The sequence below is a fragment of the Haematobia irritans genome, chromosome 4 (assembly GCF_050003625.1).
Source record: "Haematobia irritans isolate KBUSLIRL chromosome 4, ASM5000362v1, whole genome shotgun sequence".
NCBI lineage: Eukaryota > Metazoa > Arthropoda > Insecta > Diptera > Muscidae > Haematobia > Haematobia irritans.
In genome coordinates, this window is record NC_134400.1 from 111,444,521 (window position 1) to 111,470,501 (window position 25,981).

Below are 25,981 nucleotides of genomic sequence, written 5' to 3' on the forward strand. Positions count from 1 at the left end.
GATCTTCCTCAAATTCCGTACATCCGAATATTTTATGAATCTCGAAAAACTTGCAAAATATCAGCCAAATCGGTTCAGATTTAGATATAGCTCCCATATATATATTTTTTACCCGATTTACACTCATATGACCACAGAGCCCAACGTTTACTACCGATTTTCGATAAATTTTGCACAGAGAGTAGAATTTACATTCTCCCAAGGCTTAACTTCCTTCAAATTTTGCGCAAGGAGTATGTTTAATAGCATAGGTAAGTGTACCAAATTTGGTTCAAATCGGTTCAGATTTAGATATTGCTCCCATATAGATCTTTCGTCCGATTTGCACTTATATGGCCCCAAAAGCGAGAGTTTTGCCGTGAGTTGCTTGAAATTTTGCACAAGGGTTACGTTTAATGATACTGTTATGTGCGACAAATTTTGTTAAAATCGGTTCAGATTTACATATAGCTTCCATACATATCTTTCTGCCGATCTACACTCCTATGGCCCCAGAGGCCAATTTGTTATTCCGATTTACGCGATTTTACGATTTTTGCACAGGAAGTAGAATTATCTTTATAACTAGTGCATTAGCCGACTTAAATTTTGAGTCTATAGATTTTGTAGAAGTCTATCAAATTCTGTCCAGATCGAGGACAAACCTTTATATATAGCCCCCAACACATTTGACGGAAGTGATATGGTATCGAAAATTTAGATCTACAAAGTGGTGCAGGGTATAATATAGTCGGCCCCGCCCGATTTTAGACTTTCCTTACTTGTTAGGGGTAAATTTTTGAAAATCGGGCGCTACATAAATATGGGATCTATATCTAAATCTGAACCGATTTGGACGATATTTCGTAGGTTTGGTTGATATTACAGAAGGTTACTTCGTGCAAAATTTTAGTAAGATTGGTTGATAAATAAGGATATAATGGCCAAATTTGGAAAGATGGGGTGATACATTTATATGGGAGCTATAGATAAATCTGAACCGATCTCGATGATTTTTTGCGCATATTGCTAGTATTTTAAATGATTATAGTAAGCCAAGTTTGAGTAAGATCGGTTGATAGTTAAGAGTTTTATGGCCAAATTTGAGAAAATCGGGCGATACATATATATGAGAGCTATATGTAAATCTGAAAAAATTGAAACTCGTATTTAGACTTAGATGTAACTCTTACATAATAATATTGCCCGATTTTCCCGAATTTTGATTTATTACCCACATTAATTGAGCGATTTCCTCTTTTTATACCCTAAACCACATAGTGGTCAGTGTAGTTTGATCCGATAAGTTTGATCTGCTAAAAAATGTGCCTACCAGAAATATTGATTTTAGACCCCATAAAATATATACCGATCGACTCAGAATCACCTCCTGAGTCGATTTCGTGCTTGGTCCGTCCGTCTGTCCATGTATTTGTTGTTCACAGGATTCCGGTCGCAATTATTAACCGATGAGGAATTCGGTACAGGTTGTTTTTTTGGCACAAGGACGAACGCTATTGAATTTGGAAGAAATCGGATCAAATTTAGATATAGCTCCCATATATATGTATCGCCCGATTTCGACAAATGGGGTCACGTTGCGCGTTTTTGCAAACGGATCGTCGTCAAATTTGGCACGAAATAATCTTTTGCATCACTCTTTAAGTCTGCAAAAAAATTATCGAAATCGGTTCAGATTTCGATATAGCTCTCATATATATGTATCGCCCGATTTTGCCAAATTAGTTTATAAAACCCTTATTTATCAACCGATTGGCTAAATGTAATCTTCTACAGCACTAACTGTATGTGTACAATTTCATCGAAATCGGTTCAGATTTAGATATAGCTCCCATATATTTGTATCACCCGATTATGCCAAATTTGACCATACTCAGCAAATAATACTTCAGCAGTAAGAGTTTAGTTGCGCTACAATAAAGTAGGCAGTGCATCCACACTGCATGAATCGGCGGCAATAACGTAAACGAGTAATCAAACTAGTTTATGATCATTCGTTTACGTTATTGCAACCAATTCATGCGGTATAGAGGCGTGAAAAGTAATGCTGTGTTCCTTCACGCCAACAATGCTATACTCATCATTATTTATCATTTCTGAGCAATATTTCTATTAAAATGAGCAATTATATCAACACTATGTAGAAGCTGCTCTAAATCGGGACATCGCCCACAAAAATCAGCGCTGATTCGGTTGTTTTGTAAGCAGTTGGTACTGCCTCTCTCCCTTACAATACTGCTGAAATAGTGCTCCATTTTATGCTGGGTAATAACCTTATTTTTGACCATAGAGGCCTCATTTATTAACTGATCGTACTCAAATTTTGCACAAGGTAACCGTAAATACGATCGGCTAGTATATCAAAATTAGAAACTTTGATATACTAGCCGATCTATTTAGACTTACACGTAGCTCTTACAAAATAATATTGCCCGATTTTTACAAATTTGGATTCATTGCCCAAAACTATTTGAGCGATTGCCTCTTTTTATACCCTAAACCACATAGTGGTCAGGGTATAATAAGTTTGATCTGCCAAAAAATGTGCCTACCAGAAATATTGATTTTAGACCCCATAAAATATATACCGATCGACTCAGAATCACCTCCTGGCTCGATTTAGTCGATGTATCGCCCGATTTCGACAAATTCCGTCAGGTCAGGTTCCGCTGTTTTACAAACGGATCTTCATCAAATTTGGTACAAAGTAATGTTTTTCATCACCATTCAAGTGTACAAAATTTCATCGAAATCGGTTCAGATATAGATATAGCTCCCATATATATTTATCGCCCGATTTTCAAAAATCTGGCCAATAAGCCCTTATTTATCAACCAATCTTACTCAAACTTGGTTTACTATAATATACTATAGTACTTACAATGTGTGCAAAAAATTATCGAAATCGGTTCAGATTTAGATATAGCTACAATATATATGTATCGCCCGATTTTTCCAAATTTGGCTATAAAACCCCTATTTATCAACCGATAGTACTCAAAGTTGGTTGAATGTAAACTTCTAAATATAGCACTAACTATATGTGCGCAATTTCATTGAAATCGGTTCAGATTTAGATATAGCTCCCATATATATGTATCGTCCGATTTTTCCAAATTGGGACATAAAACACCTATTTATTAACCGATCTTACTCAAAGTTTGCTAGATTTAGTCTTCTTTAGTACTAACTGTATGTGCAAAATTTCATCGAAATCGGTTGAGATTTAGATTTAGAAAATCTTGTCAAAAATGTACTACTGTAAAAAACTTTTTCTTCTTAAGATTTTATCTTTATTTTATATAGAAATTTATTTATAGCAATTTTTCGAAAATTTTATTTCTATAGAGATTTAATCTACCAAAACATTAAGTAGTCTACAAATCTACCAAGCAGAAAAAACACATAGAACCATTTTTGTTTTTTAAAGTTTTTTTTTTTTAAATTTAACGAATAATATTGTAGGGCAAATTTTTTTGGAATGTAGGGAAAGTTGGGAACTTGTTTTTTCTTGTAGGGTAAACCGAAAATTTTCCCTGGCAACACTGACTATAGCTCCTAATATCAAACATTTCCGTTCAGTTTGAGACAGAGCACCCATAAACATGTACCCCTTAATTATACCCTCCACCATAGGATGGGGGGTATATTAACTTTGCCATTCCGTTTGTAACACATCGAAATATTGCTCTAAGACCCCATAAAGTATATATAATCTGGGCCGTGGTGAAATTCTTTGTCGATCTAAGCATGTCCGTCCGTCCGTCTGTTGAAATCACGCTAACTTCCGAACGAAAAAGCTATCGACTTGAAACTTGGCACAAGTAGTTGTTATTGTACAGGTCGGATGGTATTGCAAATGTCCCATATCGGACCACTATTACGTATAGCCCCCATATAAACCGACGCTCAGATTTGGCATGCGGAGCCGATCCGGTCCGGTTGAAATTTGGTACATGGTGTTGGTATATGGTATCTAACAACCATGCTAAAATTGGTCCACATCGGTCCATAATTATATATAGCCCCCATATAAACGGACCCTCAGATTTGGTTTGCGGAGCCTCTAAGAGAAGCATATTTCATCCGATCCGGCTGAAATTTGGTACATGGTATTGGTATATGGTATCTAACAACCATGCTAAAATTGGTCCACATCGGTCCATAATTATATATAGCCCCTATATAAACCGGTCCCCAGATTTGGCTTGCGGAGCCTCTAAGAGAAGCAAATTTCATCCGATCGGGTTGAAATTTGGAACATGGTGTTAGTATATGGTCCCTAACAACCGTGGCAGAATTGGTCCATATCGGTCCATAATTATATATAGCCCCCATATAAACCGTTCTCCAGATTTGACCTCCGGAGCCTCTTGCAGGAGAAAAATGTATCGGATCCGGTTCAAATTTGGAACGTGGTGTTAGTATATGGCCGCTAACAACCATACCAAATTGGCCCTATAGTTATATATAGCCGATCCCCAATCACACAAAAATTGCTCCATATCGGTTCATAATCATGGTTGCCACTCGAGCCAAAAATAATCTACCAAAATTTTATTTCTACAGAAAATTTTGTCAAAATTTTATTTCTATCGAAATTTTTTTTAAAATGTTATTTCTATATAAAATTTTGTTAAAATTTCATTTCTATAGAACATTTTGTCAAATCTTTGTTTCTATAGAAAATTTTGTCAAAATTTTATTTCTATAGAAAATTCGATTGTGGATGGCAGTGTTTAGAAGAAGTTTCTACGCAATCCATGGTGGAGGGTATATAAGCTTCGGCGTGGCCGAACTTACGGCCATATATACTTGCTTTTTTTTTTTAAATATGGAACTGCAATTTATCTCACAAAACCTATATCAATGTTACCCCACAAATACTTATGTTTACTAATTCAGTAGGGTGGTTTAGGGTATGATATAGTCGGCCCCGCCCGACTTTCTACTTTACTCACTTGTTCGAATATGATCGAACAAGTGTGTACTTATACCAGCAAAGAGGACCGTTTCCTTAAAACTTTGCGAAGAGGGTACCATTAACCGATATTTCGACTTTTTTCTAAAAGTGGAACGACTGTATTGGTCTACACTGTGGTGAAGGGTATAATATAACCGGTTCCACCCTTCGTTAGAATTTCCTTACTTCTTTTACCAAAAAAAAAAATATCCATTAATTGCTGACTACTTACTTACGTTTATTCCATACCATTTCGTTTCAGCTTGTTTCGAGGAAAGTGAAGATCTACCCTGTTTCCACACCGGCATGGATGTCCTGAATAAATACAGCTTTGATGAAAAAAATCTCTACATTAATCTTTTGGCCATGTTTGGCATTTACATTGGCTTCCACATTTTGGGTTACTATTGCCTTTGGCGGAGGGCACGTAGAATTTAAGAATTTCCTACGATGGTCTTTAAATTTTTATTTATGTATGCATTTTTTTGTTACACCGAATAAGAGCTATCGTCCAGGGGGTGATGAACATTCAGCAGTTGGCAAAGAATGTTGGGAAAAATTTGTTGCTTCCCCTATCCCTTGTTCATTGGTTATGGGTCTTGGTCCCGATGTTTTATCACTCCAATGGCTGGTGGCATTTTATTGTGGTATAGGCAAATAAGACTCTTTTTCTTCTTAAGAAATGTACAAAATATGCTATTTGTTTGTTGGTGTTTAATTTATAGCAGACATTTATTATAGAGTATATCAAAATAAATTTTCCTGGACACATTTGCTTCTATTACCCTGCTCATGACAGGCAGTTTGTTTTTCTTTTGTTGCTGTGTTAGTTCACCTGAATATTAATATTCATCCAGGTTTCAACTATGGAGAAATATTATATAGACATAAATGTTGTTAATAGAGTCGATGGGAATGTAGGTATACAACCATAAAATATATATAAATAAACAAGTGAGTAAGACAGAAAATCGGGCGGGCCGACTATATCATACCCTAAACCACCCTTACTGAATAAGTAAACATTGTTTGTGTGGTATCAATGGTATAGGTTTTGGGAAAAACCGCATTTCCACATTTAAGAACATTAAGGGGTACATGGGAGTTTTATCACAATCTGAACAGAAATGTCTGATATTAGGAGCTATAGTTGATTCTGAACCTACAGAGTTAGTATGCCACTAATATTGAGACCATTATTAAAAAAAGATAAAATCGGTCAATTAGTATGGGTAATAAAGCCAAATTTCTGAAAATAGGATAATAGATTTATGTAAGTGCTACATGTAAGTCTAAATATGATCAGCTCATACATGTACATTTGAAATTTGAGCAACATTGGTTAATAAATAAGAGTATTATGGCCAAATTTGGGTAAATCGATCGATGCATATATATGGGAGCTATATCCAAATCTGAACCGATTTCGATGATATTTCCCAGATTTGGTTTATACCACAGAAGGTTACCTTGTGCTAAATTAGAGTAAGATCGGGTACTAAATAAGGCTATTATGGTCAGAAATAAATTTGTAAGGTGTAATTTTTTCAAAAACGGGCGATACATATATAAGGGAGCTATACCTAAATCTGAACCGATTTGGATTATATTTTGCAGGTTTTGTTGATATTACAATACATTACCTTGTGCTAAATTTGAGTAAAATCGGTTTATAAATGAGGCCACTACGGTGAAAAATAAGGTTATAAGGGCAATTTTTTGAAAATAGGCCGATACATATATATGGGAGCTATATCTAACCGATTTCGATGACATTTGGCACACTTAAAGGGTGGTCTATTGGATTACTTTGTGGCAAACTTGACGCCGATCGGTTAGTAAATGAACGCAATCTGACCCCATTTATAGAAATCGAGCGATACATATATATGGGAACTATATCTAAATTTGATCCGATTTTTGCCAAATTCAATAGCGTTTGTCCTCGTACCAAAAAAAAAACGCCGCATACCAAATTTTATTAAAAAAAACGCCGCATACCAAATTTTATTAAAATCGGTTAATAATTGCGACCGGAATCCTGCGAACAACAAATACATGGACGGACGCACGGACGGACACCAAGCGCTAGATCGACTCAGGAGGTGATGCTGAGTTGATCGGTATATATTTTATGGGGTCTAAAGTCAATATTTCTGAATCAAATATAACAGTTACCTTTGAAAACTCTTCTTCGTAGCGTGTTACTTGATAATATATAGCGGGTTACTTGATAATGTATGGAATATATAGAAATGATTAAATAACGCCTTGATTTGAAATCTAAAATCTATAGATTTGGAAATTTTACTTTCAGTTTCAAGCATTCACCGTGGTGCAATGGTTAGCATGCCCGCCTTGCATACACAAGGTCGTGGGTTCGATTCCTGCTTCGACCGAATACCAAAAAGTTTTTCAGCGGTGGATTATCCCACCTCAGTAATGCTGGTGACATTTCTGAGGGTTTCAAAGCTTCTCTAAGTGGTTTCACTGCAATGTGGAACGCCGTTCGAACTCGGATATAAAAAGGAGGTCCCTTGTCATTGAGCTTAACATGGAATCGGGCAGCACTCAGTGATAAGGAAGAAGTTCACCAATGTGGTATCACAATGGACTGAATAGTCTAAGTGAGCCTGATACATCGGGCTGCCACCTAACCTAACCTATCCTAATACACGCTATTTTCGGCTCTCATATTTAAGGTCCTAAAATACCTGTAGACTTCTCATTTCAGGCAAATTGGATAAAAACTACGGATTGTAGAAGCCTAAAAAATAAAATCATTTCTTGTACATCTATTTGTATTCCTAAAAACCTCCAGATTTTCGATTTCAGGCAAAGTGGACAACAATTAAGGTTTCTAGAAGCCCAAAAGTAATATCGGTCTATCTGATGGCTATATCAAAACATGGACCTATACTCACCATTTTCGGCATACCTAAAATACCTCTAGATTTCCAATTTGAGGCAAGTTGGATAAAAACTACGGTTTCTATAAGCCCATGAATAAAATCTGGAGATCGGTCTATATGGGGGCTATATAAAAACATGGACCGATACTCACCATTTTCGGCACACCTCTTTATTGTTCTAAAATACCTCTAGATTTCCAATTTCCGGCAAATTGTATAAAAACTACGGATTCTATAAGCCCAAGACTCCAAATCGGGAAATCGGTCTATATGGGGGATATACCAAAACCTGGATCGATACTCACCATTTTTAGCACACCTCTTTATGGTGCTAAAATACCTCTAGATTTCAATTTTCAGGCGAATTGGATAGAAACTATCGATTCTAGAAGCCCTAGATATATAATTGGGAGATCGGTCTATATGGGGGCTATACCAAAACATGGACCGATACTCACCATTTTTGGTACACCTCTTTGTGGTCATAAAATACCTCTAGATTTCCAATTTCAGGCAAATTGGATAAAAACTAAAGTTTTTATAAGCCCAAGACCCCAAATCGGGAGGTCGGTTTATATGGGGACTATATCAAAACTTGGACCGATATAGCCCATGTTCGAACTTGACCTGCCTGCAGACAAAAGGCGGTTTTTGTGCAAAATTTCAACACGATTGCTTTATTATTGAAGACTGTAGCGTGATTACAACAGACAGACAGACAGACAGCCAGACAGACAAACGGACATGGCTATATCGTCTTAGAATTTCTTCCTGATCAAGAATATATATACTTTATATAGTCGGAAATCGATATTTCGATGTGCTACAAACGGAATGACAAGCTTATTATACGCCCGTCACCATTCTATGGTAGTGGGTATAAAAAACCGTTGACATAACCTTACCAGCCGATTGAATTGTTTTTGCCTTCTTTGGTGCACTTCCTCCAGATTCAGTCCATTGTTTGGATTGTTTTTTTGTCTCTGGAGTATAGTGGTGGATCCATGTCTCATCAACAGTTATGAAACGACGCTTAAAATCCATTTTATTTCGCTCTTATGCGTTTTTGATCGACTGTTAACAAATGCGGCACCCATTTTGCAGAAAGCTTTTTCATCTGTAGCTCTTCATGCAAAATTAAATGGACTCGATAATTTGAGATTCTCATGATATTAGCAATTTCACGCACGTTTATTCGTCGATCATTTAATACCATATCATACACGTTGGCCACAATTTCTGTTGTTGTTGCTGTTTTTGGACGTCCACTAGGCTAAGAAGTTTCCGAACTGCCCTCGTAGTTGTGGTTCTGAAAAACCTACAGAATTTAGACCTCAAATCGGAGGGCGGGTTTATAAGGGGGATATATCAAAATCTATACCGATACGCAATTTATTCGGAACACCTATTTATGGTCCTCATAAACCTCTAGATTTCGAATTTCAGGCAAATTGTTTTTTTAGAAGCTCAAGAAGTAAAATCGGGAGATCGGGCTATATGGGGGCTATAGAAAACCATAGACCAATACACACCATATTCGGCACACCTGTTTGTGGTCCTAACATACCTTTAGATTTATAATTTCAGGAAAATCGGATTGAAAATACGGTTTCTAGAAGCCCAAGAAGTACAATTGGGAGATCGGTCTATATGGGGACTATACCAAAACATGGACCGATAGACACCATTATCGGCACACTTATTTATGGTCCCAAAATACCTCTAGATTTCCAATTTCAGGCAAATCGAATAGAAAATACGGTTTCTAGAAGCCCAAGACCCCAAAGCGGGGGGTCGGTTTATACGGGTGCTATAACAAAACATGGACCGATATAGCCCATCTTCGAACTTGACCTGCTTGGAGACAAAAAACGAGTTTGTGCAAAAATTATGCAAGATAGCTTTATTATCAACAACAAACCCAGCTTCAACTACCGGTCGAAGAATTTTTCAAAGAGAAACAAGTATATGCGGCCGTAAGTTCGGCCAGGACGATTCTTATGTACACACAAAAAATGTTTTTCTGATTCAATCACCAAATTAATTGATCCAATTAATTTTTTAATTGAAATGTCTTCAATCACGAAAATGATACTATCAATGACAGTTTTAATTGGGCATAGAAAAAATTCTTGATTAAAAAATTAATTGATTTTTTTCAGCAAATTTCAATTAATTTTTTAATTGATTCCATTAAAAATTTAATTGATGTTGATTGCAAAACTCAATTAATTCATTAATTAAGTAAAAAATGTAACTATTTTTAATTACTTTCTGACTTCGCTTAGAGTTTTTATTTTGATTAACAAGTGATTGTTTGAAATACATTTTTAATTAAAAATTAAAAAAAAAATCAGCACTTTTTTTAACTGAATTAGTCTTCCGAATTTGATTAAAAAGTTAATTGTATCAATTAATTTTTTAATTACTTGGGTTGCGGTAACACTTGCCGATGGCAAGGTATTTTAAAACTTCTTAACACCGTGTTCTCAATTGTAAGTTAGTCCATACGGGGTATATATTAAACAAAAAAGGCCGATTAAATACGTAAATAATTGAGTTTGACAAAATTTTCTATAGCAATAAAATTTGACAAAATTTTCTATAGAAATAAAATGTTGACAAAATTTTCTATTGCAATAAAATTTTTGACAAAATTTTGTATAGTAATAAAGTTTTGAAAAAATTTTCTATAGTAATACAACTTTGACAAAATTTTCTATAGAAATAAAATTTTGGTAGATTATTTTTTGGGATCGGCTATATATAACTATAGAAAGATATGGGCCAATTTTGGCATGGTTGTTAGCGGCTATATACTAGCGCAATGTACCAAATTTCACCATGTACCAAATTTCAACCGGTTCGGATGAATTTTGCTCTTCCAATAGCTCCGGAGGTCAAATCTGGGGATCGGTTTAAATGGGGGTTTTATATGATTAAGACAGGTATCGACCAATTTTTGCATGGTTGTCAGAGACCACATGCTAACGCCACTTACCAAATTTCAACCGAATCGGATGAATTTTGCTCATGCATGAGGCTCCGGAGGTCAAATCTGGAGAACCGATATGTACCAATGGTTGCATGGTTGTTAAAGACCATATACTAATACCATGTACCAAATTTCAGCCGGATCGGATGAAATTTGCTTAATTTAGAGGCTCCGCAAGCCAAATCTGGGGATCGGTTTATATGGGGACTATATATAATTATTGACCGATTTGGACCAATTTTTGCATGGTTGTGAGAAACCATATACTAAGACCATGTACCAAATTTCAACCGGATCGGATGAATTTTGCTCCTCCAAGAGGCTCCGCATGCCAAATCTGACTTTATATGGGGGCTATACGTAATAGTGGTTCGATATGGCCCATTTGCAATACCATCCGACCTACATCTATAACAACTACTTCTACCAAGTTTCAAGTCGATAGCTTGTTTCGTTCGGAAGTTAGCATGATTTCAAAAGACGGACGGACATGCTTAGATCGACTCAGAATTTCACCACGACCCAGAATATATATACTTTATGGGGTCTTAACATAGAGCAATATTTCGATGTGTTACAAACGGAATGACAAAGTTAATATACCCCCCCCCCCCCCATCCTATGGTGGAGAGTATAAAAATTAGATAATAAGAAAATAAAAGTGTAACAACAAATATTGATAAATATAAAAGAATTAAATTGAATTAACCCACCGTATCATAGTGTAGACTGTAGGCAACATACCGTTCGAATGCCTTAAAATTAATAGAAATAACTTCTTTAGCTCAATCACGCACTGTATCCCGTGGTTTACATACTGAGCTAATAAACTTGTAAAACTAGAACAATTAGGTTGCACTACTTGCTGGAAATTGACATTTCTTTATTGACTATTGGTATTTACGAAAAAGTGCCGGTTTGCTGTGACTTCAAAAAATAATAAAAAATTGTTGTGTGTAATCTTGGTAAATTGGAGAAGTAAGTGTTTCAGCTTTATTATAGAATGTTCGTTTTGAAAAATTTTTATGGTTTTTTTTTTGTTTTTGGTGGCAAATAATGTTTGGCAACACACCCAATTTGTGGGGGTTTCTCTTCAAATAATAAAAATAAATGAAAATTTACAAATACGTGTATTTTATTTTTTTGTTATCATCTCCAATACAAAAAATCATACAAATCGGAGTTCATGAGTTATAGAGGGTTTAGAAGTTTTTTTTTTTTTAATTTCTTCATTCAAATGAACTTCCAATCCACTTTAACCTAACCTTTTAAAAAATATGTGATTAATCAATAACTCAGTAAGTAAAAAAGTAGGATTTGAAAAGAAAAATGTATAAGATTCATTTTATTCGTCTCAGTATTTACAGCTTACCTTATTCACCACATTTACATTATAGAGAAAACAATTTTTTATGGTCTTCATATAAGTTTTTATTTGAATTTTCTCCACGACAATTAAAATAGTCAGCAACATTTAATGTATGTGTCATATACTTTTGGTAAATTTGTTGGTTTATTTTTATTTAATTATTTTTATTCTTTTTAATATTTGTATGAGATTATATAAATAAAGAAAATAACTTAGATCATAATGAAATGTTTAAGGCAATTTAGATTAATAATTAAGTAATGATCTTAATATATTGGCGATTACTCTTTGAGTAAATGTTCTTATGAAAAGTACCTTTTACTACCAATGTTATTTTTAACTGAAAAGAAATTTTTTTAATATTAAAAACAATATAACGACGTATTACATATTATTTATATAATGATAAGCATAGACTTCTGCTATATGCAAATATAACAAGTAAGGAAAGTCTAAAGTCGGGCGGGGCCGACTTTATTATACCCTGCACCACTTTGTAGATCTAAATTTTCGATACCATATCACATCCGTCAAATGTGTTGGGGGCTATATATAAAGGTTTGTCCCAAATACATACATTTAAATATCACTCGATCTGGACAGAATTTGGTAGACTTCTACAAAATCTATAGACTCAAAATTTAAGTCGGCTAATGTACTAGGGTGGAACACAATGTTAGTAAAAAAATATGGGAAACATTTAAATCTGAAGCATTTTTAAGGAAACTTCGCCAAAGTTTATTTATGATTTATTGCTCGATATATATGTATTAGAAGTTTAGGTAAATAAGAGTCATTTTTACAACTTTTCGACTAAGCAGTGGCGATTTTACAAGGAAAATGTTGGTATTTTGACCATTTTTGTCGAAATCAGAAAAACATATATATGGGAGCTATATCTAAATCTGAACCGATTTCAACCAAATTTGGCTCGCATAGCAACAATGCTAATTCTACTCCCTGTGCAAAATTTCAACTAAATCGGAGTTAAAAATTCGTCTCTGTTTTCATATGAGTGTAAATCGGGCGAAGGCTATATATGGGATATATATCTAAATCTGAACCGATTTCAACCAAATTTGGCACACATAGCTACAATGCTAATTCTACTCCCATATTAGTCCATATCGGGCGAAAGATATATATTGGAGCTATATCTAAATCTGAACCGATTTCAATCAAATTTTGCACACTTGACTATACGACTAAGTGTTATGTTTGTACAAAATTTCAAGCAAATCGGTATAAAACTCTGGCTGCTGGGTCCATATTAGTGCATATCGGTCGAAAGATATATATGGGAGCTATATCTAAATCTGAACCGATTTCACACTTGACTATACTACTAATTGTACTCCTAGTGCAAAATTTCAACCAAATTCGGCCAAAAATCTGGCTTCTGGGGCCATATAAGTCCATATCGCGCGAAAGATATATATGGGAGCTATATCTAAATCTGAACCCATTTCAATCAAATTTTGCACACTTGACTATACGACTAAGTGTTATGTTTGTACAAAATTTCAAGCAAATCGGTATAAAACTCTGGTTGCTGGGTCCATATTAGTGCATATCGGTCGAAAGATATATATGGGAGCTATATCTAAATCTGAATCGATTTCTTCCAAAATCAATAGGGTTCTATTCTGAGCCAAAACACATACATGTGCCAAATTTGAAGGCGATTGGACTTAAATTGCGACCTAGACTTTGATCACAAAAATGTGTTCACAGACAGACGGACGGACGGACGGACAGACGGACATGGTTATATCGACTCAGGGACCCACCCTGAGCATTATTGCCAAAGACACTATGTGTCTATCTCGTCTCCTTCTGTGTGTTACAAACTTATGCACTAACTTATAATACCCTGTTCCACAGTGTGGCGCAGGGTATAAATATGGGAAATATAAAGCGAGAGAAATTTTAATGCAATTGTACAAAAGAGATTTCTGATTTTTCAGGCGATACATATGTATTAGAGATATAGGACAATTAGAGTAATATTTACAATTTTTGCTACTCAGCAGTGGCGATTTTACAAGGATATTGTTAGATCTCGCCAAGATATGTGGTCAAGTGTGGGTTGTGATATATTATTTGGTCTAGTCGGGCGACTTGGAGCCTTATTTAAAACTCATCCGTTCTGTGGAAATTTTGGCATTGCAGTGTGTAGGATATGGCTAAGATATGGGGAAATCATCACAGAATTTTGTGTAAAGTGTGAGAATTTTGGCCATATTTGTATTGTCTGAGGAAACTATCCAGTCAATTGGAGGAAAATCCCATTGAAAATGGGTCTAACATATGAAACAGACTACCATATTTCCCCAACTCTTGTGTACGTATATATGGGAGCTATATACAATCTGAACCAATTTTGACTACATTTGACATGCATAGTTAGAATAATAATTCTGCTACACCCTCACAAAAAATCGCTTCTGTAACATATACTCCCAAACATATTTTGCTTCAAGCATATACATTTTTGGGTATTGCCCAAACATTTATATGTTTGATCTCTACCAATATATAATATGTTTGAAAGCATATTGGTCTAAACAATATATGTTTGGGTAGTCTAAGCTCCAAACATTTTGTATTTTTGCATCCAAATTCAATAATGTTGTCTTCCAAAAAACAATATGTTATTATGTGACCATATAATATGTTTGGAAGCATTTTGCACCCAAAAATATTATATGCTTAAAAAAATTCTCCCAAACAATATTGGGCTCAAAATTTTATTTATTTATTTATATATTTACAATCATAATGAATTATGAAAATAAACAGGTAATATAGGTGCTAACAACATAGGTTTTTGACCTGAATGCTCAAATTTTTGTTTCTGCCCAATTGTATATTCCCCGACATCTTTCTCACTTCCACGAGATTTTTTAGTTCTTAGCACCTTTTTCTGTAATACAAACATTGTAGAAGAAATTATTCAATTGTATGGTTTTTATACCCACCACCATAGAATGGTGACGGGGGTATAATAAGTTTGTCATTCCGTTTGTAACACATCGAAATATCGATTTCCGACTATATAAAGTATATATTCTTGATCAGGGAGAAATTCTAAGACGATATAACGATGTCCGTCTGTCCGTCTGTCTGTCTGTCTGTCTGTTGTAATCACGCTGCAGTCTTCAATAATGAAGCAATCGTGCTGAAATTTTGCCCAAACTCGTCTTTTGTCTGCAGGCAGGTCAAGTTCGAAGATGGGCTATATCGGTCCAGGTTTTGATATAGCCCCCATATAAACCGACCTCCCGATTTGGGGTCTTGGGTTTATAGAAATCGTAGTTTTTATCCAATTTGCCTGAAATTGGAAATCTAGAGGTATTGTAGGACCACAAATACGTGTGCCGAAAATTGTGAGTATCGATCCATATTTTGGTATAGCCCCCATATAGACCGATCTCCCGATTTTATTTCTTGGGCTTATAGAAACTGCAGTTTTTATCCAATTTGCCTGAAATTTGAAATCTGGAGGTATTTTATGACCATAAAGAGGTGTGCCAAAAATGGTGATTATCGGTCCATGTTTTGGTATAGCCCCCATATAGACCGATCTCCCGATTTTATTTCTTGGGCTTATAGAAACCGCAGTTTTTATTCAATTTATCTGAAATTGGAAATCTAGAGGTATTGTAGGACCACAAATACGTGTGCCAAAAATTGTGAGTATCGATCCATTTTTTGGTATAGCCCCCATATAGACCGATCTACCGATTTTACTTCTTGGGCTTATAGAAATCGTAGTTTTTATCCAATTTGCCTGAAATTTCAAATCTATAGGTATTTTATGACCATAAAGAGGTGTGCCAAAAATGGTGAGTATCGGTCCATATTTTGGTATAGCCCCCATATAGACCGATCTCCCGATTTTACTTCTTGGGCTTATAGAAACCGCAGTTTTTATTCAATTTACCTGAAATTGGAAATCTAGAGGTATTGTAGGACCAGAAATACGTGTGCCAAAAATTGTGAGTATCAGTCCATATTTTGGTATAGCCCCCATATAGACCGATCCCCCGATTTTACTTCTTGGGGTTATAGAAACCGCAGTTTTTATCCAATTTATCTGAATTTGGAAATCAAAAGGTACTTTAAAACCGTAAAGAGGTGTGCCAAAAATGGTGAACATCGGTCCATGTTTTGGTATGGTGCCCATATAAACCGACCTCCCGATTTGGGGTCTTGGGCTTATAGAAACCGTAGTTTTTATCCAATTTGCCTGAAATTGGAAATCTAGATGTATTTTAGGACCATAAATAGGTGTGCCGAAAATGATGAGTATCAGTCTATATTTTGGTATAGCCCCCATATAGACCGATTTCCCGATTTTACTTCTTGGGCTTCTAGAATCCAAAGATTTTATCCAATTTGCCTGAAATTGGAAATCTAGAGGTATTTTCGGGCCATAAAGAGGTGTGCCGAAAACGGTGAGTATCGGTCCATATTTTAGTATAGCCCCCATAAGAACAATTTCCAGATTTAACTCCTTGGCTTTCTAGAAACCATAGTTTTTATCTGATTTTCCTAAAATTCTAAATATTCTGGTATTTGAGGCTCACAAAAACGTGTATCGGATTAAGTTTTTATCGGTCCATTTGGTAATGCCTCCATATAGACCGACTTCACTTCTTGAGGGTGTAGAAGGCCAACTGATCATGAAAATTGCTTGAAACTCAATGTAAAATTTCCAAATTTTACTTCTCGGGTGAAAATCTACAGATTTAAGATTTCAAATCAAGACGTTATTTTATAATTTTCTTGCACACTTACAAGAGATGTTAATAATTCCTCTAAAACTCAAACAAAAATGGTTCTTGTAAATCTAGAATCTGATATAGTCTTCATAGGTGAAATCTTTAAATTTATCTTCCGGAAGTGTCCTCAAGCCCTCCTGAAATTTCAAAGGAAACCCTAATATTTGGTTCATGGTGGTGGGTATTTAAGATTCGGCCCGGCCGAACTTACTGCTGTATGTACTTGTTTTATTTTAATTTTACCTTTTGCCGGACGGGGATTTGAACAGCGGACCACACAGTTTGTAAGGATCAAAGAAGTAGCTGATCAGTTGCCCAAGGAAAAATAAAATGTTAATTTTGTAATAACAAGCAACAACCACCAACTTAATTCAATATCGCTCCCTGTTAAATAGCGCTCCAAGCTACTAAACACATATATGTTTATAGGCTATTTCTAAATTAATATATGTTTGCATCCAAGCATATTATATTTACAAACATTTTATGTCCCAAACATAATATGTTCTAACATATTAACATATATGTCCCAAACATGTTATGCTAGTTTATGAACATTATATGCTTGCACTCAAAAACATTGTGTTTAAAAATTTGTGTTCCAAACATATAATGTTTATAGCCAAACATATGAAAAACAGTATTTTTCATCCGTGTATCTATGCGAAATTTCACGTAAATGGGAGTATAACTTTGGCCCCCCATGGTCATATGAGTGCAAATCGGACGGGAGATATATATGGGAGCCATATCTAAATCTGAACCGATTTCAATCAAATTTGCCACAATTACCTATACTACTAAACGTACTCCTTGTGCGAAATTTGAAGCAAATCACGGCAAAACCCTGGAATTTGAGGCCATATAAGTTCAAATCGGACGAAATATATATATGGGAGCTATATCTAAATCTGAATCGATTTTGACCACATTTGGCACATACAATAGTATCGTTAAAAATACCGCTTGTGCAAAATTTGAAGTAAGTCAGGGCAAAACTCTGGCTTTTGAGACCATATAAGTCCAAATCGGGCGAAAGATATATATGTGAGCTATATCTAAATCTGAACCGATTTTAACAAAATTTGACACACTTAACGATACTATTAAACGTACCCCTTGTGCAAAATTTGAAGCAAATCACAGCAAAACTCTGGCTTTTGTGGCCATATAAGTTCAAATAGGACGAAAGATATATATGGGAGCTATATCTAAATTTGAACCGATTTCAATCAAATTTACCAAGCGGTGGTAGAATGTCAATTCTACCCTCTGTGCAAAATTTCACGAAGATCGGTGGTAAACTTTGGCCTCTGTGGTCATATGAATCTAAATCGGACGAAAGATATATATGGAAGCTATATCTAAATCTGAACCGATTTGGCTGATATTTTGCAAGATTTTCGAGATTCATAAAATGTTTGGATGTACGGTATTTTAAGAAAATCCGTTGATAAACACGCTAACTACGACCACATCGGGGATAAATATATATGGCGGCTATATCTAAATCTGAACCTATTTTTTCCAAAACCAATAGCGTTTGTCTCTGTCCCAAGAAACGGCCCTATGCCAAATTTGAGGACGATCGGACTTAAATTGCGAGCTGTACTTTGTGCACAAAATTACATATACAGACAGACGGACAGACAGACAGACAGACGGACGGACATCGCTAAATCGACTCAGAATTTAATTCTAAGCCGATCGGTATACTAAGAGATGGGTCTATGACCACTATTTCTTGGCGTTACATACAAATGCACAAACTTATTACACCCTGTACCACAGTAGGGGTGAAGGGTCTAAAAATTGGTAGTCAAAACGGCGCTGAGTACATCCGATATGCCTTCCATCATGGACTCTGCAGTAGAAAAGCTCTAATAATATAACAATATATCGTAGTTGCATGTCTGCTTGTTTTTGATGATGTTTTGGCAAACTTGTAGTAGATATTGTGCTGGACAAAGATTATAAATTGTAGGAAGATAGGAAATTAGCTACTGAGGAGATCTAACCATTTACCATAAAGGGGAAAATGTAATTTTTTTTGTTGTTGCCTAAAATTTAACATTGTTTCATTAAGAAAATTAAATTTTTCATTTAAAAAATAAAAACGAAAAACAACTAAAAGATTACAAACATGTATTAAACTGATCTGGTAAATGCAACATTTGGTATGACGCAAACCAATTTCCAAACTTCCTCAAATCTATAATCTTTGGTGTTGGACACCTGATCCTGTTTACATTGAACAAGAACCCAACAAAAACTCTCATTATCAAATAATCTTGGAGATAACCTATTTGGTAAGCAATTATATTTAAATAGAAACCTTGATTACCTTTTCAAGGCCGAGTGCTGGGCCGAATCTAAATTAGCAAGCACGACGGATCAAATTTCATATCAAAGAAAATCTTTTTCGAGCCAAATGAAACACTTTTCATTTCAAAAGGGTTTGACTTTTTTTATACCCTAAACCACATAGTGCTAATAACTTTGATCTGCCAAAAAATGTGCTTACATAAAATACCCCATATAATATATACCGATCGACTCAGAATCATAGACATACATGTAGCACATACATAAATATATGACCTTTTTGCACAAATTTTGCTTTATTACCCACACGAATTGAGCCATATCGTCTTTTTTTGTTTTAACAATGGAATCAATATTAGTGGCATATGGAATCAGTGGTATCATTGGAAATTTTTAAAAATATTCAGAGAAAGATCGAACAAAAAAGTCGCATAATGATAAAAAGTCGCTTACATTTGTGAGGTCTTTTTATTACAAAAACTTTTGCAGTCCCTTTAACATAAAAAGTTACTTTACCAACTTATTGTAACATAAAATACAGTACAAGGCATTTTATTGGCAAAAAATGCCTAGCAAAAACTTGCAACTTCTCTATTTCTCAAATGTCACATTTGAACTCTCTCTCTCTCTCTCTCTCTCTGGCACTCTTTTGGCTTCTTGGAGTAAACGAGCGACTTCCGGTAAAAATTTGTGATAATTATAAAAAAATATTTGGTACTATAACGGATCTAGTGGTTGATATGGTATGCAATAAATCAACGACCGGACATACCAAAAGACCGTGTAGGTTAGGTGTCCATTGTGATAATATAAGTGATTTACTTCTCTCTTATTAATTAGTGAGTGCTTCTATGGGTAGCCTAATGACAAGTGAACTTCTTTTTATAGCCGAGTTCAAACGGCGTTTCACAGTGCGGTGAAGTACTTAGAGAAGCTTGGAAACACTCAGTGTCCACCGCTGAAACACATTTTGCTGTTTGGTCGAAACTGGAGTTGAATCCATGACCAAGGAGGGTCATTGCACAACGGTGGCGCCCACGTGAGGCGCACGGCGATGAATTCCTATTTATAAAAAGTGTTTCTAATTGGAGCACTTCCCTTTTGTGACAAAAGTCGCATATTTTGCATATTTTAAAAAAGTTGCACAAAAAGTCGCATGACGTCAGAAAGGTTGCAAAATGCGACTAAAGTCGCTCAACGGTAACACTGTATGGAATTGCGGTTTATTTCCCAAACCTATACCAATGATACCCCGCAAACGCTTATATTTATTAATTCAGTAGGGGTGTATGGTGTATAGGAGGGTATGATATAGTCGGCCCTGTCCGACTTTCTACTTTCTTTACTTGTTTTTAAATTATAATGAAATCTTGTACAATAAATTTAACTTTGAATTCGAATTATGGTTTATTTTAATTTTTTATTTTATCTGGTGAAATTACTGTGATCGTAGTAACACATGCGCGTTTTTATTTATTTTTTAATTATGTAAATTTAAGCCAAATAGGTATTAGTTCACAAATAATTCAGCTCATTATAATATTAAATTATTACGTTGAAATATTCGTACCTATACTCGTATGTGAATAATGACCAAAAATAATATCGATTTCACAACACATTTTATTCCAATGGTGAAGGCTTTTGGAGTGTTCATATTCCAATAGAAAGGCTCAAACTAATTAGGGAGCAATAGATATTTGATACAATTTGGGAAAGAAAATATTTTCTATGAATTCAAATTCATTCATTCATTATGAGTGCATAAATAACTATGGGAAATTATAATTAATTATTCACATTATAATTAGATTTCCTACAACAGGTGTCGTTATTATGATATTCAAAGAAAAATTTAATTTTGTGAAATAAATCATGCAATGTTTGTTTCATAGTAATAAAGAAAGTAAACTGTTAAAAGTCAAATGGCACAGTTTCAAATATACGGGGAGGTGACATTTAATTGCCAAAAATTTAAATTTGGATTTTAAACGGCTAAATAGCGCATTTTTAAGACTGGTCCAAAAGAACTTCATCGGAATTGAAAACAAGTATATACGGCCTATATACTTGTTTTTTGATAAAATTTTCTATAGAAATAAAATTTTTTGTAGATTATTTTTATCGATATGGACCAATTTTTGTATGATTAGCGATCGGTTATATATAACTATAGACCGATATGGACCAATTGTTGCATGGCTGTTAGCGGCCATACACTAATGTTATGTACCAAATTTCAATCGAATGAGATGAATTTTGATCCTCCAAGAGGTTCCGGAGGTCAAATCTGGGGATCGATTTATATGAGGGCTATATATAATTATGGACCAATTCTTGTTAGAAACCATATACTAAAACCAATTACCAAATTTCAACCGGAACAGATGAATTTTGCTCCTCCACGAGGCTTCGGAGGTAAAATCCGGGGATCGGTTTATATGGGGGCTATATATAATTATGAACTTATATGGACCAATTTTTGCATGTTGGTTAGAGACCATATACTAACACCATGTACCAAATTTCAACCGGATAGGGTGAATTTTGCTCTTCCAAGGGGTTCCGGAAGTCAAATCTGGATCGGTTTATATGGGGGCTATATATAATTATGGGCCGATATGGACCAATTTTTGCATGTTTGTTAGAGAATATATCTAACACCATGTACCAAATTTCAGCCAGATCGGATGAAATATGCTTCTCTTAGAGGCTCCGCTAGCCAAATCTTTGGGTCCGTTTATAACAGGTTGGCTGATAAGTCCCCGGTCTGACACATAGATGGCGTCGCTAGTATTAAATGCATATTATTTTTATATAGTACCAACCTTCAAATGATTCGTGTCAAAATTTGACGTCTGTAAGTCAATTAGTTTGTGAGTAGAGCGTCTTTCGTGAAGCAACTTTTGTTATTGTGAAAAAAATGGGAAAAAAGGAATTTTGTGTTTTGATAAAATACTGTTTTCTGAAGGGACAAAATACAGTGGAAGCAAAAACTTGGCTTGATAATGAGTTTCCGGATTCTGCCCCAGGGAAATCAACAATAATTGATTGGTATGCAAAATCCAAGCGTGGTGAAATGAGCACGGAGGACGGTGGACGCTCGAAAGAGGTGGTTACCGACGAAAACATCAAAAAAATCCACAAAATGATTTTTAATGACCTTAAAATGAAGTTGATCGAGATAGCATACACACGAGTTTTTCCGTCGATATGTGACAATGGGTGAAACATGGCTCCATCACTACACTCCTGAGTCCAATCGACGGTCGGCTGAGTGGACAACGACCGGTGAACCGTCTACGAAGCGTGGAAAGACTCAAAAGTCCGCTGGCAAAGTAATGGCCTCTGTTTTTCGGGATGCGCATGGAATAATTTTTATCGATTATCTTGAGAAGGGAAAAACTATCAACAGTGACTATTATATGGCGTTATTGGAGCGTTTGAAGGTCGAAATCGCGGCAAACGGCCCCATATGAAGAAGAAAAAAGTGTTGTTCCACCAAGACAACGCACCGTGCCACAAGTCATTGAGAACGATGGCAAAAATTCATGAATTGGGCTTCGAATTGCTTCCCCACCCACCGTATTCTCCCCCAGCCCCCAGCGACTTTTTCTTGTTCTCAAACCTCAAAAGGATGCTCGCAGGGAAAAAATTTGGCTGCAATGAGTGATCGCCGAAACTGAGGCCTATTTTGAGGCAAAACCGAAGGAGTACTACCAAAATGGTACCAAAAATTGGAAGGTCGTTATAATCGTTGTATCGCTCTTGAAGGGAACTATGTTGAATAATAAAAACGAATTTTGACAAAAAAAAATGTGTTTTTCTTTGTTAGACCGGGGACTTATCAGCCAACCTGTTATGCGGGCTATACGTAAAAGTAGTCCGATATGGCCTATTTGTAATACCATCTGACCTACATCAATAACAACTACTTATGCCAAGTTTGAAGTCGATAGCTTGTTTCGTTCGGAAGTTAGCGCGATTTCAACAGACGGACGGTCGACTCACAATTTCATCACGACCCAGAATATATACTTTATGGGGTCTTAGAGCAATATTTCGATGTGTTACAAACGGAATGACAAAGGATGCTCTTTAAAATGTTTGTGGAATAACATCCAATTTTTTTAGCTGGGTAAAAATACATGAACAAAAGCCGGACAGACAGACGGACATCGCTAAATCGACTCATCCCAGCAAAAACTGGGTAAGCACTAGTGATTCTTTCAGTAATATCGGTAATCAAAAAGTTACTACTTGCAGTATTACATGGGATTTAAAAATAATAACTTACCTGTGTAGGCAAAAAGTGATTCTTTCATTAATACCGGTAATCAAAATCATATCTTGAGGTCCGGGTTCGTCTCTACAGTGGGCACCGTTAATAGTAGGGATAAGTAATGACAAATTACATTTCAGAAAAAAATTTCCAATAAAATATACCTTTGGTTTCTAAAGTTATATAGTACATAATTTATATTACACAATAACATCATTGAATAGATCCATGTCGCGGAGCGTTGTATAGTGTGTTGGATTGCAAAACAACAGGGGTGAGTTCGCACTTTTTGGGTATCTTTATGTTAAAGATATTATTTTTGGAGAGCTGGTATGCTTGCGAAGAAGTACTTATTTGTCGACTGCTGGTATGCTTGCACGGAAGTACTTTCCTCCAATGTCATGCCTGTGTGAAAGTATTACTACTGATATATGTACGAGGAAGTTGTTACCAATTTGGCGCAGGCATACTTGTACTCATACCTGGTAATAGGAGTTTTTGCTGGGATAATTTAATTGTAGGAGGATCGATATACAAAATTATGGCATTATACACAAATGCTAAAACTTGTTATACTCTGTACCACAGTAGTGATGAAGGGTATAAAAATATCTTCGATTTATATCAAATTCATGGCTTGAGGTACATGTCCGCCTTGCATACACACAAAGAAAATTTCATTAAAATTGAGACGACGAAAATTGTTCATTCATGAAAGATTTTCGTTAAGACAATGAAAATATTAATTAATAGTACGAAACGAATATTCATTCATTCATTATGGTAATGACAAATTTCGTTATATTAACGAATTTGTTTCATTGGCTCAATTTTAATGACACATTTCGTTTATATAACGAAACTTGTTCTACCAGTGTGCACAGGGTCGAGGGTTCAACCCCAGTTTCGACCAAAAACCAAAAAGTTTTTCAGCGGTGAATTATCCCATCGCAGTAATGCTGGTGACATTTCTGAGTGTTACAAAGCTTTTCTAAGTGGTTTCACTGCAATGTGGAACGTCATTCGGACTCGGCTATAAAAATGAGGTCCCTTGCCATTGAGCTTAACATAGAAGCACATAGTAATAAGAGACAATCTCATCACCGTGGTACCACAGTGGACTGAATAGTCTAAGTGAGCTTGAAATATCGGGTTGAACGATTTTCAAAAATGTGGATACATTACCCACACTAAATGAGCGATTTCCTCTTTCTATACCCACCAATATAAGAGGGGGGTATATTAACTTTGTCATTCCGTTTGTAAGACATCGAAATATTGATCTAAGACCCCATAAAGTATATTCTGGGTCGTAGTGAAATTCTGAGTCGATCTGAGCATGCCCGTCCGTCCGTCCGTCTGTTGAAATCACGCGAATTTCCGAAACAAGCTATTGACCTGAAACTGGACAAAAGTACGTGTTATTGATGTAGGTCGGATGGTATTGCAAATGGGCCATATCGGTCCACTTTTACGTATAGCCCCCATATAAACGGATCCCCTGATTTGGCTTGCGGAGCCTCTAAGAGAAGCAAATTTCATCGGATCCGGCAGAAATTTGGTACATGGTGTAAGTATAGGGTCTCTAACAACTATGCAAAAATTGGTCCACATCGGTCAATAATTATATATAGCCCCCATATAAACCTATCACCAGATTTGAACTCCGGAGCCTCTTGGAAGACCAAAATTCATCTGAATCAGTTGAAATTGGGTACGTGATGTTAATAAATATATGGCCTCAAACACCCATGCAAAAATTGGCTATATAATTATATATAGCCCCCATATAAACCGATCCCGAGATTTGGTTTTGGAGCCTCTTGGAGGAGCAAATTTCATCCGAGTCAGTTGGCCGTTAAAAACCATGCCCAACTAGGTCCATATCGGTCTATAGTTATATATAGCCCTCAGATAAATCGATCCCCAATCACCCGAAAATCGGTCCATATCAAGTTCATAATTGTATATAGCCCCCATATAAGCGACGACAATTTAGAAAACGATGTTAAGAAGTTTTAAGATACCACAACCCAAGTAATTCGATTGTGGATGACAGTCTTTCGTACATAAGGGTACATAAGATTCGGCCTGGCCGAACTTCCTGCCGTATATTCTTGTTATACCCAAACCACATAGTAACTTTGATCTGCCAAAAAATGTGCCTACCAGAAATATTGATTTTAGACCCCATAAAATATATACCTCCTGTCGATCTAGCACTTGGTGTCCGTCCGTCCGTCCGTCCATGTATTTGTTGTTCAATTATTAACCGATTTTGATGAAATTTGGTATGTGGCTGTTGTTCGGTAGAGAGACGAAACCTATTGAATTTGTTACAAATCGGA

At 35.7% G+C, this 25,981-nt stretch overlaps 1 protein-coding gene across 1 annotated transcript in view; it reads left to right on the plus strand.

The window, feature by feature from the left end:
- Positions 1–5,759, plus strand: part of st (ATP-binding cassette transporter scarlet) — a 58,690-nt gene extending 52,931 nt beyond the window's left edge. The window contains exon 7 of the mRNA XM_075306213.1: positions 5,226–5,759. Coding sequence (XP_075162328.1) covers positions 5,226–5,401 — 176 coding nt within the window. The 3' untranslated portion in view covers positions 5,402–5,759. The remainder of the gene's footprint in view (positions 1–5,225) is intronic.
- The last annotated feature ends 20,222 nt before the right edge of the window (positions 5,760–25,981 follow it).